Genomic DNA, 15,715 nt, shown 5'->3' with positions numbered 1-15,715 from the left:
GTAAGACCTCTTATGCAAACGTAAGAAATTAGTGGATTAAAGCTTCACTCCGCTTCTAACACCTATCATGAGACTCAGTGTAGGGTCTGAGAACAAGTCCGTTGCACCAGGTCCCAGGAAGTGCACAGTAACTTTACTCTGTCACATCATGAGCCTCAAAGGGACTCATGAACATGTACTGAAGGTCAATGAATGGACAAAAGATGGTCTCTGCATGTAGCTAATTTTCATCAATGTTGAGATCTTCATGCACTTCTCTATCTGCTTAAGTCTTAGATACCAATCAGCATTCAATAAAAATGAGCACAAGGACTTCATCCTTAAGGATTATCATCCATGCACATGGAAGACATGGAACAATTCTGCTGGTAAAGAAGTTAATGCAGCACACGCTGCTCCACTGAGCAGCACTATACTATTACAAAAGAGGCAACTACCACAAGTACGGTAAGTATGAGACTATAGCCAGAAAAGCAACTGAAATAATCTCTTTCACAAAATAAGATGTATTTGTATTTCATACAAATATTAATTATTTGGAAAGAGTCCAGAGCAACATCATCAATCATAAAACCTGAAAACATCATAGCAGAAAAGCTGGAACAACTAGGGTTGTCTATTAGGGAGGAAAAAAAAAAGGCTATGGGGTGTTGTAACAGTCTTCAATTACAGAAACACCGAGCTGCTTTTTTGGCCATAGCTTCAAAAAGTGAAGCTTTAAGGAGAATCAGTATGTGCTAGATAAAATGGACAATACAGGAGAGAATCAGGAGAAAAGTCAGTAAATACCTTTTGAGTCATCGGGAATGATAATGGGAGGAGCAATATCTGGAAGTTCCTCTTCTCCTGGCTGGAGACCTCTGGCACGAAGGTGGTTGATATCCAGGAAATCTGGCATGTCTATAGAAACATCTGCAAAAGCAGAGAAACAGGGTAAGCTTATGAATTCAGCAAAATGACCTCATGGTGCAATCCACCACTTCAGAGAGGGAACTCTGGTACTCAAGCTACAAACACAGCCAGGATTCTCCTCCTGAAAGCAGTTATTCAAGAAAGCTGGAACACTAAAGCACAATTTAACTAGGAGGTCAGACTACATGAAATTGTATTTTAACTCTACAGACCTTACTGATTTGTTTCATTTGCCACAAAATAAAAGAAGATTCAACTAGGATCTTCACAGTGTCAACTTGAGAGTCAAGCCAGGTCCACATTACAGACCAAAGCATGTACACCTTACAGATTATCTTGGATAGAATGAGAAAAAGGCAAATATAAAAGGCACATACCAAGTTTTTTGGGTATCCAGTCAAGGCCAAAGGTGAATTTCTTTATCTGCACCACTAAGTACTCAGGAAACGAAGCAAAACGAGAAGTCCTGGGAAGTCACAAGAAATACAGTTCAGTGAAGCAAGGCAACAAAATCACAAGGAGCACAGATTTCAGCACCCTGCGCACACTGAGATGACTAACTTTAGCCTGGAGTGAGATGAATAGTGATGGATTTCATAAACATAAATTTCACAAAAGAGATTTCAAGTACACTGGAGAAGTATGGGAGTAGCTTTCTACACATCCATATCCTGAATGTCAGCCCAAACCCTTGCAGACAATTCAGCTTCTAGGAAGACGATAGAAAACAACTACAAGTAATATTAAAATTTGCTTACTCAAGTTGTTCTGAAGTTAAATGTCAGGAAATAAATTTTGAATGACATATTGGCTAGAACTTCAGAGCATGGGCTTAAAAGACAGCTTGGACAGAATGAAGTAACAATTAAATCCACATATTTTCACTTCCTTTCTAGTAACAGCAGCATTGCCCATGAGGTATCAGTCCACCTATAAAGCATTTCATTAAGCAAAGATAAAAAGGTGTCATTTGTAGTTTTTCACATGAAAGTGCTATATAAAAAACTACGCAATATTCCTATTGAGCTACTATGATATTTATCAAAATAGAAAATTACTCTTGGAGTTTAAGGAGATCCTTGATATTTGCCCAATTAGTGAAAAGGAAAAGTTTAATTTTGAACACAATGCAAGATTACATGTACCACCACTCTCCTCCTCTAGACTCCTATTTTTCCTACATTTAATCTCCTGCATCCTTCCCTTCACCTGCTATTCACATACAGCATCTTTTCTTCTAATTCACCTTCTAATTATTGGGTAAAATACAGTACATATAAGGGTACAATACAATACAATAAATACAAGGCCTCCCTACTATACTATAACTAACTACTTCCTAAATTCTTGTTAGCACCACCTTGCAATTTTAGTAGCTTCATCATCACCTGTTGCATGAAACTTTTGAATTTTAAATAGCAAATTATTCTTCACCTTTCAATGCTTTTAAGGACTTAAGGGATGAAGAACAGCTAAACTACAAACTAACCCTGGATCTATTTAAAGACTAGAATGTTCTTCCAACATGTTCACAGTTAATACAAAAAAACTTTAGCTTCCTGCTGCATTTTTTTCCTACCATGTGCACTTGTCTCCTAGTTTTCAATACAATGTCAGCGAAACTGTATCCTAAGACAGCCATGAGTCATTGATATGTTAAGTGATCCAAAAATAGAAGGCATGTAGCCACAGCAAATCAGTTGCAGAGCCCAACTTTCAAACACTCCTTGCTGCTGACATAAAATGGAACCTGATAAGAGACTAACTCTAGCTCTCAGCAAGAAATACTGCCCCTGATAATTGCACTGATCTCTACCTGCCATCCTATTTCTTCTTAATGCGTTTTTAAGCCCAAGATGTTTTTGGTTCTTTTATCTACCTGACTATAAACACACAAGAGTCGTTCCTTCTTGTATGTGTCCACCTTGTACCATGGCCCCATTTAAATGACAGCAAACTTAAGAGATGCAACCAAACACTGTAGCATACAAAGGTGACAGCTTGCTATCCAAACCCAAACAATATATAACATAAAATATAATAACAGCACAGCACTTCACAAATGCAAAAATATCCATCCATCTAAAGAATTTTCTCACAAGAAACACAACTTCTGTTTACTTCACCCTGTTTATTGCCACACAAAGCCCGTCAGCATTTTTAGTCAAATGAAGACATCAAGAGACTAAGCACAGAGATCCAGTCTATATCTTCTACCACCCAATACAGAGTTCTATCACTAGTTGATACATAGGATCTGATCTTAAAATGTGGGTAGACAAAGAAGCTACAAGCATTTAAAGTTCAAGCTCTTAACAACCAACCTCTTGGAGTTTGACAGTTGAGAACTATTTATTTTCTGCTCAATTGGTCATTACAGCTCTCATCAGGCTTGATCTGCACATTACATTAAAAGCCTTAACACTAATAAACACAAAAGCCCACTATGCCTTTGTCTATTTCTCCCTGCATCATGTCCAGTAGCAAGATAAGCACAGAGCACTACCATACAGGTTTTTAATAGGCAGCCAGACACAAACTTACTTAACTCCTGCAGATTTTGCTTGAAGTGCACTGCTCCAGAAATCCTCTACGTTGTTAGGTTCAGAAAAGGCCTGCAGACATGCACTAAATGGGATCTTGGCACGGACGAGCTCTGGTGGAGGTCTCCTTGCAGCTTCTGCTTCTCGCCTCTTCAATTCATAGGCAATTAATTCATCTGAGAAATATACATGACACTAGAAGCTAAGTGAACATTGTTGTGGTTATGATGACCCTCACCTATCTTATTTTCACAAGTTTCAGAAATGGAAAAACCTATTTATCAATAAAATTTATACATGGTTCTAACTAAACATTAAATCTGTTTGTCTGCATTGGAGTCAGGAGCTACGCTTACAACCACATCTCTTTTTTTGAAGATTTCTGTTCACAGTGAAAATCCAGAACTGAAAATACTGGGCAACAGGCAATTAAAACCTTGCCATGACAGCCACAATCCTGCATTGCTAGTAACACCAACCACCCACTTTATCAGCTCAATCCGACTTGCAAAATTATTGCTGTGTCATCTGACTTTCTAGGCTGGATAGGATTATGTATGATCTAGGAAGAGTCCTGACACTAGCAAATTGAGCAGCCTCATATGGTAAATTCTTAAATTAATATATCTCCTGAGCCATTAGCTGAAAATAACATGCTCTTTTATAAGCAATAGAATCATCACTGAAACTGATGGTCAAAGAATGCAAAGTTCTCAAGAATGTAAATTTTCAAGTCAAAACAGACTTTTTAAAATATATTGTCCAGCTCAAGGAGTTGTGGGGTAGAAGAAAAGCAGCAGGTAAAATTCTCTGTCTTGTGCTTTTTCAAAGGCTTGATCAAATAATCAGAATAGGTACTTCTGGCTTTAAAATATTTTAAATTTTGGCATTATGTAGGAAACAAGAGGCAGATCCTCCTTCCAGTGTCCCTGTGATGTCCTCTTTACTGCCACCTCAAGCATAAATGTATTCTCTTAGTCTGCAAGACTCCAGCACCAATTGCAGGGGCAACTAAGATTTGTTGGTATCTCCCCTCCTGCTTTCAAGTCTTCTAGCATCCTCAGGCATTTTCTCCTCTGAAAACAAGTATGTTTTCTCAGGCAGCTCACAGGCATAAAAAACCGACTCCTGTTTATTAAATTGATGCCCACTACTGCATCCTCCTTCCTCCTCTCCTAAACCCCAGGACATCCAAATTGTGTATTCTGGCTTTATAGACAACAAACTATCTTATACTTCTATTCTCTATTATCACATTAGATCTTATAATGTGCTGATAACAAACACAAAGTCAATTTGGGTTTTGTTTGGGGTTTTTTTATAAATATTTTGTGTGTGTGTGTTTGCTTTTACAAGATATTAATCAGTTAGTATGTTCGGTTCCTTTTTAGGATTAAGTTGTTTCTATATACTGGTTCATTGTCCATGACAAATGAAATCTAATTCTCACACACACACAAAGTAAGAGTAAATAAACTGTACTACAAGTGATGTGGCACATCCCTAGTTCAAGTCCATGTTAAGGTTTTAAATCACAAGTCTCTGAACTTCTTTATCATACAAACTGCTACCATTCTTGGTGATACATTCTTGGGTGGTGACACTCAATGGTGTTCTCAGAGACTGAGAAGAAATCTGTCTGAAAACTTGCCAAGATAGAATCCTTCTTCCCTAAAAATATAATCAGGAATGGTAAAGCCACAAACTGATGTGTATTTAAAATCTCCTTTAAAGAAAACCAAACCAAGTAACTTTCCCCTAATTGGTTTGATTTGCCACACGGCCTTGAACCATTGTATCTATACAAAGAGAGGCAAGAACTTCATTCTCTCATGGTTGAGAGTCACCAGAAGGTCAATCAATGGACCAGTTTCTTTCTTTACCTTTGTTTGTTGCTGCCTCCATGGCAACAGGTAACTGCATGATATAGTCCACCCTTTCTGCATAGCGGACCTTTCTGGACTGGCAGCATTGTGTACGTTCTTCCACCAGGAAACGGAAAACATCACTAGGGTCTTCTGAACCTACAGGGTTCCTCTGAAAGGAATATGAGATCTAATCATTTGACAATCACCAAAACGACCAGAGAACCCAAAGGTTGCCAGTTGTTTTATGGCAAGCACAAAGACGTCAATCTTGGATCCAGATCTGACAGCTCAGCTTGCATTTTATTGCATGCAGAACTCTTGTACCCATAGAGAATCCCATTGAAGGCCAGAACATGTGCACACACAGCAGTATCTTTCTACATGCAGTAACTTGCACAGCATGTACCTAATGAATCTAACTGAGTCAAGGTGAACAGAAGATGGTGGGAAGGTGGCAGGTTATAATAAAGATAAAAAACTCAGGTAAATAGCATGGAGCGTCTGTTCAGCAAATAGAACTGCTCTTACCACTCCAAATCTGCACTGAAACAGAAGCAACTTGTATTTCATTATCCAGATGGGATGTCACACAAATAATATACCTCCTCTTTATTGCCCATGTTAATAAAAAAACAGGAAAATGTCTTCTAACCACCCTATAATCAGTACATGTATTTTGGGATGTGGAACATTATGCATGCAAATGTGAATAACTTCATCTAGACTGTATCACATGAATAAACACCCTCAGTTCTTGGGGAAAATGGGGAAAAAGAGGGAGGAATGATGGACAAGAAAGAAATGCTTTAAATCAAAACTGTGTCTATTTGTAAACCTCCTTTTCAGAAAGACAGCATTAAAATTCACAGTACTGATTCTTGTACATACATCATTGAGTTGGAGCTCAGTGAAACTAACATTTTATACAGAAATATTCAGCTGACAGTCACTGTGCTTTCAGCAGGGGAGTCCTTCCTCCCGTAACAATTCAATGACGTACAGCTGGGATTTGTGAAATAACTGGACATGGTAATTAGTTGCTTCCAACATTATATAAATTCAGAATAATAATAACAATCGTAATACTCAATTCATTAATATTCCAAGACAGACTTCAATATGGTAAACAAATAGATAGCATGTAATCATAAAACAAACAGCAATTTAAAAGTACAGTCACATATGTTTATAAATCTTATAGGCTGTACAGTGACCTCTTTATATCTGTTGCAGTTGTTACCAGCAGCACTGGCCCTGTGCGTGGTCATGCAAGAGTCTGAAGTAAAAAGAAGGGAGAATTAAAGAAACAAATGTTTCTAAACCAAAATACATTTAAATTAGTGCCATTTGCTATATATGAAAGGCTAAAAAAGAGTATAATAAAAAAGAGCCACCTCCACAACAGCTCTGCCCTCATTGTCTAATTTTACCAGGGAAGAAAAGCAGTAATTCAGATTTTCTCACCTCTACTAGACTTATAAGATGTAGAAAAAATTCCTGTGCGTCTTGTTGTCTACTGGAGGAAAATTCTGGGTGGTCTTTACTTATAAAAGCCTTAAACATTCGAGGAGATATTCCATTTTGTTGAGGCTAAATAAAAGATCGAGAAATCTTTTAAGTAAGGATTTTTATTCATTCCTAGACTAAATATCCCAAAAGTCACTCCACTAGATATATCTATGGCCCATTTCTGCCACCGGAGAAATGATAAGTTTCAGTTTCATCTGGTTTTCCATGTTAATAAAAACGGAAAAGACTCTCAAACATGATTTGGGGATTTTAGAATATACTTTATAACATAGTTCCTACAGCATTCACCCTGATTTTTCTATGGCATTTGCAAGTAAAAAGAGATTACTGAAGGACTGCTACAGGTCAGTAGTTTTCAGAAAGGCTAAACGCCTACACTGTTTTCAAACATCCAACATTCCTTCAGAACCCTGATCCACCTAAAAGCATGTGGGCATTGAAGCACTTTGGTATATCAGCTAGCAGCTTTACTCAGGACAAAACCTTTCCAGAGATCTCTACAGAATCAAGGAGAGAACAACTAATGTGTGCAGCACGAATTCCCAGATGGGTGGTTAAGAACAGATAGGAATTTACTATTTGCAGGTGTTGTCCTGTTGAAGGACAAGAACACCCTTCCTTCAGCCATTCAGTTACATCAGTACAAACCTACCCTAAAAATCAAAAAATCCCTAGCTTCCAAGAGAAAGTTTTGACTTTCTCACCCTGTATACCACTTTAAGAAGCTTCCTCAACCACCCCAAATTGTACCCTCAGGACACCACTAGCTATTATCCCTTTTAAATAACACTTTTGGCAGTCAGAATCTTACTCAGACTTGACCTCATCCTCCATGAGACCAAGTAATTTTCAAGACAACGCAAGCAAAAGTGCAGCCTTTAGGATATGTAAGAGCCTGTTAAATACTCCATTTCATTCGTTACTACAGTTGTGCTGTCATACCAATATAAAAACAGCAAAAGCAGCAGGAAATGGAAGGCACACAGCAAAATTTTATTCTTGGTTTCACCATGGTAAGGTATTCCTAGACGCACTGAAATCAGAAGCAGATTCTCAAGTTTAATGCTTTTTTGATTTCTGGCAGTATACCAGCTACCACATTTGGCTAAGATGCTCTTTAAAGGCTCTAGTAAAGAGTCTCAGTACTGCTTGAACAAAGAGGTGTTCTGGGATTTTGGAATCTTGGTTTATACACCACTTCAGTGTCCTCAGCTGCCTTTCCAGGAAGAGAAATGCATAAACCTGCCCCACTACTATATACCAGGCTTCTGTCTATGTCAGAAGCAAGAACACAGCAAGGCGGCACATTTGCCCTGATGCAGAATGCAATGAGTTTGGAATTAAGCCTTATTTGAAGAGAAACGTGGTATGTGTGACAGTCCACAGAAGATCAGAGGTTGCCCTCTAAACTCTTTCCACTTCAAGGACCAGAAAAATAACAGAAAAAAAGGCAAAGCTCTAAACAGAAAATCAAGTCCTAGCTGATGACCCTTTAGGCTTCCAGCCTGTTTTTAGTGTTAAAGTGGTTCCGACAAAACTGCTGCCATTTCCAGACTAAACCCATGCGGTGAAAAATTTCAGCTCCACAGTACCATGCATATTTATAGAATACCTAGCATACTTTCCCTATCAACAGTTGCAAAACAGCTTAGCTAAATATAGACTGTGCTGGACCACTGTATGTCTCATGAATGCTTTTACAGGCAACAACTCCCCAAAACTTTGGATGAATTCCAAAGACCCAGAAAGCCAGAGAACTTCTCTGCATGTAGGAGGGGAGAAAAAAGGTAAAAGAATAAAAATAATAATATTAATAATTTATTTTAAAGATGCACAGCAGAAGCATTTGAATACACTGAAGACCTAAAATCCTGTGGAATTTTATTTATTGTAAATGTCAGTACAACTCTCTGGATGACAAAATACTATCTGTATGTACCTCAGTATTATTGGCAGCAGAAGACACAAAAAAAAGGCACCCTCAAACTAACAAAACATAGATTTGTATGACCAGAGTGAGGGAATGGACAAAATATCTATACTTTCTTTTTTTCTAAATAAATCTTCAATACAACAAAGAAAAAACATGCTTATGAATTGCTTGAGTCCAGCACAGAGCCACAAAGATGATTGAGGGAGTGGAGCATCTCCCTTACAAGGAGCGGCTGAGAGACCTGGGTCTCTTTAGCTTGGAGAAGAGGAGACTGAGGGGTGACCTCATTAATGTTTATCAATTTGTAAAGGGCGAGTGTCAGGAGGAAGGAGCCAGGCTCTTCTCAGTGACAGCCAATGACAGGACAAGGGGCAATGGGTGGAAGCTGGAGCAGAGGAGGTTCAATCTGAATATGAGGTTCAATCTGAAAAACTTTTTACTGTAAGGGTTACAGAGCACTGGACCAGGCTGCCCAGAGAGGTTGTGGAGTCTCCTTCTCTGGAGACATTCAAAACCCGCCTGGACACGTTCCTCTGCAACCTAGCCTAGGTGATCCTGCTCTGGCAGGGGGGTTGGACTGGATGATCTTTTGAGGTCCCTTCCAACTCCTAATATTCTGTGATTCTGTGATAAGGAAGTCATCCGATGCATGTAACTACAACTTTATTAAACTGAACTTATGAACAATACAAGCACTGTTAAACGTCAGAGGTGGTGACTACTACCTTGCAGAGTTTTACACCATTTGTCATAAAAAAGTTCTCAACGTTTCACTGCCAGCAGTGGCTGCTGGGCTAAACATGAAGATGTAGCTTTACTCGAAGAGTTCAAGTCCCTGAACTTCCAGCATGTTATTCTTCATTCATATCCTGTATGTATCTAAGAAAGCAGGTCAGTCAGTATACATAATTCATTGTGAGGAGTTTGTTGAAATCTATTCCACTATTCCTTGGCCACAGTGATGTGTTGATAAGTTTTAAACTTTATTTAAAGGAAGCAAACAGGATTCGTTCATTGTTCCAAAACAATGAAAAGTTACTGTACAAACCAATTACTAGGGGACAAAGGACTTTCAGATCATGCAAACTACTCTGTATCAGATGCTTTGTCCAAAATCTCCTTGTCATTCTCATTTCAGAAGAAGAAATTCCCAATAACTGATAGATGAAGATAGACGAAAATACCTATTTCCATGGAAACTACCATCTTGCTTCTGTGAGAAGCATGCATGACTTCTACTGTGTATAAAACTTCAACTTAGTATCAGAGATTCTGTCTCCATAAAGACAGCTCTTTTCTACAGTACTGATTATTAGTTGATTTTTTTTACTTCTAAATATCTCATCTAAGGAGTCTGTGGCTTGACTCCACATGCTGCTTGGACTCACAACTACAGAGGCTGGCAGGGACACAAATATATTCTACATCCAGTTTTCCCAGAATCACTTTAAACGAGACGTTTCAAAGTAGATGGCTCAAACAGTAAAACAAACCTAAAATAACAGATTTGCTTGGGTAGATAACATTGCCCCAATAATTAACATTTTGCTTAAGACAACTGTTAACTGGATGACTGTAGGGCAAACAAAGGCAGTTTCAAAAGCAGCAGAGTTTGAGCAGAAAGGCAAAATCTGAACTAATCTCGCTCTCCAAAGACTGATGGAAACTTAAGCCAACTTACAAAAAGAGAAGAAACTTTTTCATCTCACCACTAAACTACTGACAGCTTTTCTTCTTCACAAAAGCAAGCAAGAGCAGGTACAAAGATAAACCAGTGAATCAGGCAGTGCGCAATTAACCTTGTTAATACAAAGAGATCAGTCAGGTCTTCATGAAAAACCATCCTTACTGCTAAACCCAAAACACCACTGGACAAAGAATATGAAGATGCTTTCTGCTGATTGTGAGAGTGAATATACTCGTTACTGGATGAGGAAAAGGCACAGACAGATGAAGACACAAGTCTCTGGATGTTACAATACCAATACATGTCTTAATGATTTTTGCAGCGTAAGAGAAACAAGCAACTTTCATGTTGCAGAAGAACAACAGACAATACGAAGATTACAGAAACAACAACACTGGAGTTCTCAAAGTTAGACATTAGCTAGATATTGTGAGCTAAATACCTGTTTTGCTGCAAAATTACTGCAAATTACAGCAAAAATAAAACGACAGTCTCCCACTGGTAACACTCACTATGATATAGAAATAAAATTCTGTATTATGTAAAAATGGGAATAGGGTTATTTCATTCTCCAACTCTTCTCTGCTTTGGTATACTTGCCTCTCAGTATACCTTTGTTCTGAAATTGCCTATTCTGAGAAAGCTGATTCCAAGGTTGATTTTTTTCCATTGTGAATTATTATAAATCAAGATACATACGTTGTTCTCCCCAGCTTGTCCAGCAATAAGAGTTTCAACTTCTATCCAAAACCATATCTACTGCTGTGTTTCCAGGACAGATCCCACTAGCATAGACATGCTTCTACCTGATTTCTGTACCATGAAATAGTTGAATAAAGCCCCAGTGGACATGGCTCTGCATACTTCATCTACATGAAAACATCCAGCATCACTTGCATTACCTAGACAGCATCTCCTGAAATCAGGTAGAATATTGTCAGACACTTCCTGGAAACAACTCTTTAGCTTTTTATACTTCTTTCTGAAATTTGAAGTGTTTAAAAGTTTGTTACCAAATACCCAGGACTCTCTAGCTAATACTTTTTTTTGTTCCTCAGAGAAGACAAACATAAGTTGCAAGTTCTATGAACTTTTGCACTCGTCACTGGAGCAGCAGAATACTTAACACTTTATTAGCAGAACCAATGGTTGCTTTAATGCTTTGCACAAATAGCCCCTGACTAATATATTCCTGACTAGAATCCTGCACATTCCACCTTGCTAAGCATCCCATGCTGGATCCACACGTGTTCTTCAATGCCCAGCACCTGTTCCCTTTTCTCAGGATATCACTTTTACCTAGCTACCAGGCTGTACAAGCTCAGTCAAATACCTTGTGTTCTTCTTTCATCACCTGCTCAATAAGCTCAGATTTCATGGGTGGCTTAGAGTACTGGCCTGAAAGGAGGCCGTGTCCCAGTTTAGCCCTGTAGGGAAGAAAGTGGCAGGGTGGAAACAAACATGTGAGAAAAACAGAAAAGAACAGAAGATTGTCATTCCAAACAAACAAACAAGAAGTTTACTGTCTTTGACCCTCTGGTGGACCGTCATTACCTACAACTAAGCAGACAAATGCTCCCATTCTACCTTGTGCCATATCTCACTCTCAAGCCCACGCAGAGGTGGACCCTGCCATTAAATTATTTAGATTCTATTTAACTTGACCAAGTTAATCATTGAGAAGTCTCACTTACATCTGAGTGTTGAAATCTTGTGTTGGATCAAGAGGAGAGTAGTCAAATATTCGTGGAAGGTTTCCCACATACCTGGGCAGCAAGAACAAAGCAGAAACATTCAAATATTTGAGCTAAATCGACTCGAGGATATCCTCAGTCGTGATACATCAGCAGGCTTCCTCTGCACTAACAAGTCAAATTTTGCATCATAGCAATGACTTAATCTATCCCTGGTGAGTGCTTCTATTATGGAAAAATAACAGTAAATAAATTAGAAAATGGACATTTACGTTTTGCTTAGAAGCTGCTAGCTATAAAGGATATGGCGGTGGCATTCATCCAGAATTTAAATTCTATTCCTTGATCTTGAAATTGCTGCAGGATGGTGTTGTTTAAAACCATAGAGCTGGGTTTAAAACCAATGTACTTTCTGCTCCCAACCAACATGGCCAAAAATATTGAAAATTTGTATCAGGGAAAAAAAACAAAGGCTAACTCCTGACAGTAAACACCGAGGTATACGTTGTTCTAGTTAGTTTGTTGGAGAGTGAAGCATTTAGTAGCACACTGAGCACTGCTTCCCTTGAGCATAAGAAAAACCAAGCTAGGTAGGTACGTCCATGTTGAAAGAATACATCTAATTTCTGCCTGGTCACTCTTTTGTCAAAGATCTCCACTACTTTGTTGATACTGAGTGCCTCAGGTAACTCCAAGGGCCATACTGTGGAAAACATCCTTCCTTAGAAAAGTCCATTTTGATATTTTTCAGAAATGGAGGTAGAAAAGCTGGCATTTAATGAATCAACAGACTATACTCCATATGACTAACAAAGTAAACAAACAAATCTTCTCCCTCTTCTTCTCTAGAATGCAATTGCTACATGAAAACCTTGGAGGCTTTCCAAAATTTAGAAGCCTTACTACTTCCAGCACACACACACTACTACTGCTGTGGAATGAAATAGCACTCTGAATGTTATTGCAAAACATAGACTGTCTTTTATAAAAAGGCTTCTCTCTTTGGAGTCACGTGTTCAGTTTTGATCAGTCAGAAATATTTCATATTCTTCTGTTATGTTTTTGTCCTTTTACTCTCTTAATTATTCAGTGGAAGAATATGCTCACACTACCCTTTTCATTAAATAAAATTCTTTTTTTAATAAAAATTTTATTTATAAAGTCCCTCTGATAGTTTCCCTTTTCTTAGCCTGACCTGCACGCAACAGGTGCGATGCTTTTCACTACCATGGATCAATATTAACACGTTTGTGGCAGTACAGGTTTTTTTGCATAAATTACACTGGAGGAATAGAATGATTTCTGCAGATTTATGAATTTATGAGCCAGTACAAAAAACCTTAATGTGATACCAATGATACCAAGATAAACAGAGATATGTACATATGTATATAAAAATCAGATACAGAACAATCAAGTTTACAAGGTTGCATATGATATCCCACCACTGAAGCCAAGTAAATAAGTTCTGATTTCAGAGGAAGATTGGGTTTTGTGTTCCAGTCTTTTCCAGAACAGAACACCACAATCTCTAAGTTCTCTAAGCAGCCACTGAACTGACTGAAAGAGACCTGATTGCAGGCGAGACAAAAATTAAAATAACATTTTGCTTAGAAAAACAAGAGATTGAGGAATGTAGCAGAAGTGACAAGAACTAGTTGGCAGCTACTTACGTTCGCTGGAACTCTGGGATGCTGAAGATGGCTTGCATGACAGCACTGAGGTAGCAGCTATTTCCCAGGTTCTTCATGCCGGTGTATCCTGGACCATACATGGGCTTGAGTTTCACACCAGCTTCCTGAATTACCTCCCACTCAGAAACTCTTGGTTTTATATCGTTATCCCTTAGCCCATTCTCTGCCTGAAAGCAACAAGATTTTTTTTTTAATCTGATTAACTTCTGCAACAATTATGCTGATGTTATCATCATCACCAACTTTGTGACCTATATTCTAGAAAAGATCCAAAGTAATGGGTAAAAGGGAGGTAAATCCCGCATGTAAAGGAGAAAATCAGGGTCAGAAGGCTAGCAGCTTGTTCTTCCAATATACCTCTTAGCTCTGTACTGCAGACCACTGGCTCTTTGAGTGTTCCTAGTTCTGACCTCAATCTCAGCCTGGAGCTTCACTTCTCTCAGGGCTGTGACCTCAAGCCTCAGCGTAAGAACACTGCAACATGTTCAGGAACAGGACCCTTTTTGCCCCAGTCCACTTCTAGTGTACCACATCATAGACCACACTGTTTTCTAGACTTGGGAGAAAATATTTTTTTCATTTTGTAATGTATTTATTAACAAGGCCTAAACTGAAATATCTAACTCTGCATAAAGAACTTTCAACCACTCTTTTACATATCCATTGCTTAGCTTATTTTTGCTTAAGATTTGTATCTGTTTATACATGCAATAGGCTTTTCTTCACTTACTGTAATTAAATATCAAGATATTCTTCTCTAATTGAATGAGGTTTTTCATCTTGGAGGAAAATGGTATATAACACACAAGAAGTGAAACATGTAAACTAAAGACGATAAAGAAATTCTTTTGGAAGGCAACTTTCAGTACTGAGAGCAATGATTCACTCATCTCAGACCTCAAAAAATAAAACACGAACTGACTGGCTGGACTTTACAAAACTAAATGTTATCAAAACAGTCTGAAGGAATCACACAAGTATAAGCTACAAGTATCATTATTCTCCTGTTTCTCTCCCACCCCCAACTAAATAAACAACAAGTAAACAACAAAGTAAATAAAAGACGAATTTCCTACCACTTGCATCTGCAGCATATCAATTCCAAAGTGTGCCAAATGTTTTGCTATATGTGGATCTAAAACCGGTTCCTCTTCATCAAAGGAATAGACATCTACAAAAGCAGAGAGGAACAGATAAGCTGTAGTATTGACTGTTATCCCTTCTCTTTGTTTACCAACATTGCATTCTCAGTACAGGACCGTCTATACAAGATGCCCTGTTCATATTCTCCAAGTTTTGTTTTGACTAGCAGAAAAACGCTTAGATATCCACTTAGCTCAGTAAATATCTTAAAAGTTCTCAATACAATCACCTCAACTACTCTGCTCAAAAGAAATTACACATCCTCGCAGTATTAAAACCTAAGAATACTGATACTGATCACAGTATTTCCCCCTCACTCCCCAAAATAAGAAATTTGTTGGGAAAACAAGGAACAGGCCATGCAAAATTCTCAGATACATTTAAAACTATGAGTATACAGGGCCAACCGACTACTGCCAATGGTATTTTAATTTCTAGTACAATTTAAAGAATCCACTTACGCCCTTTTCCCACAGACATGCAGTGAGAACTGAAAAATTCTTTATTAGAAATACAGAGGTGTCTGTTGGATTTGACACCATTGGACTGGACTTTGAAGATTAATGCTGTGGTTAGGGAGAAAGGCTGCTTCTGTGACTGAGATGCCCTGCTTTACTGCATGGGAGATCTAGATTTCAGTTCTAGCTATATGACAGGTCTTTATGTCCCTAAGTAAAAAGCCCATAAACATTTTGGCATGGCAAAGTTTAA

The 15,715-nt window shown here is 38.3% G+C and overlaps 1 protein-coding gene across 1 annotated transcript in view; it reads right to left on the bottom strand.

The window, feature by feature from the left end:
- The window catches only part of USP13 (ubiquitin specific peptidase 13 (isopeptidase T-3)), a 40,066-nt gene that overhangs the window by 6,406 nt on the left and 17,945 nt on the right, over positions 1 to 15,715 (bottom strand). Inside the window, exons 6-14 of the mRNA XM_010183270.1 lie at positions 14,938 to 15,032; positions 13,841 to 14,028; positions 12,168 to 12,239; positions 11,807 to 11,900; positions 6,788 to 6,913; positions 5,339 to 5,492; positions 3,457 to 3,631; positions 1,290 to 1,378; positions 790 to 912 (exon numbers count right to left, since the gene is read on the bottom strand). Coding sequence (XP_010181572.1) covers positions 790 to 912; positions 1,290 to 1,378; positions 3,457 to 3,631; positions 5,339 to 5,492; positions 6,788 to 6,913; positions 11,807 to 11,900; positions 12,168 to 12,239; positions 13,841 to 14,028; positions 14,938 to 15,032 — 1,116 coding nt within the window. The remainder of the gene's footprint in view (positions 1 to 789; positions 913 to 1,289; positions 1,379 to 3,456; positions 3,632 to 5,338; positions 5,493 to 6,787; positions 6,914 to 11,806; positions 11,901 to 12,167; positions 12,240 to 13,840; positions 14,029 to 14,937; positions 15,033 to 15,715) is intronic.

The sequence above is a fragment of the Mesitornis unicolor genome, unplaced genomic scaffold (genome assembly GCF_000695765.1).
Source record: "Mesitornis unicolor isolate BGI_N332 unplaced genomic scaffold, ASM69576v1 scaffold18014, whole genome shotgun sequence".
NCBI classification, from domain to species: domain Eukaryota; kingdom Metazoa; phylum Chordata; class Aves; order Mesitornithiformes; family Mesitornithidae; genus Mesitornis; species Mesitornis unicolor.
This window is presented reverse-complemented; position numbering and strand designations above follow the sequence as displayed.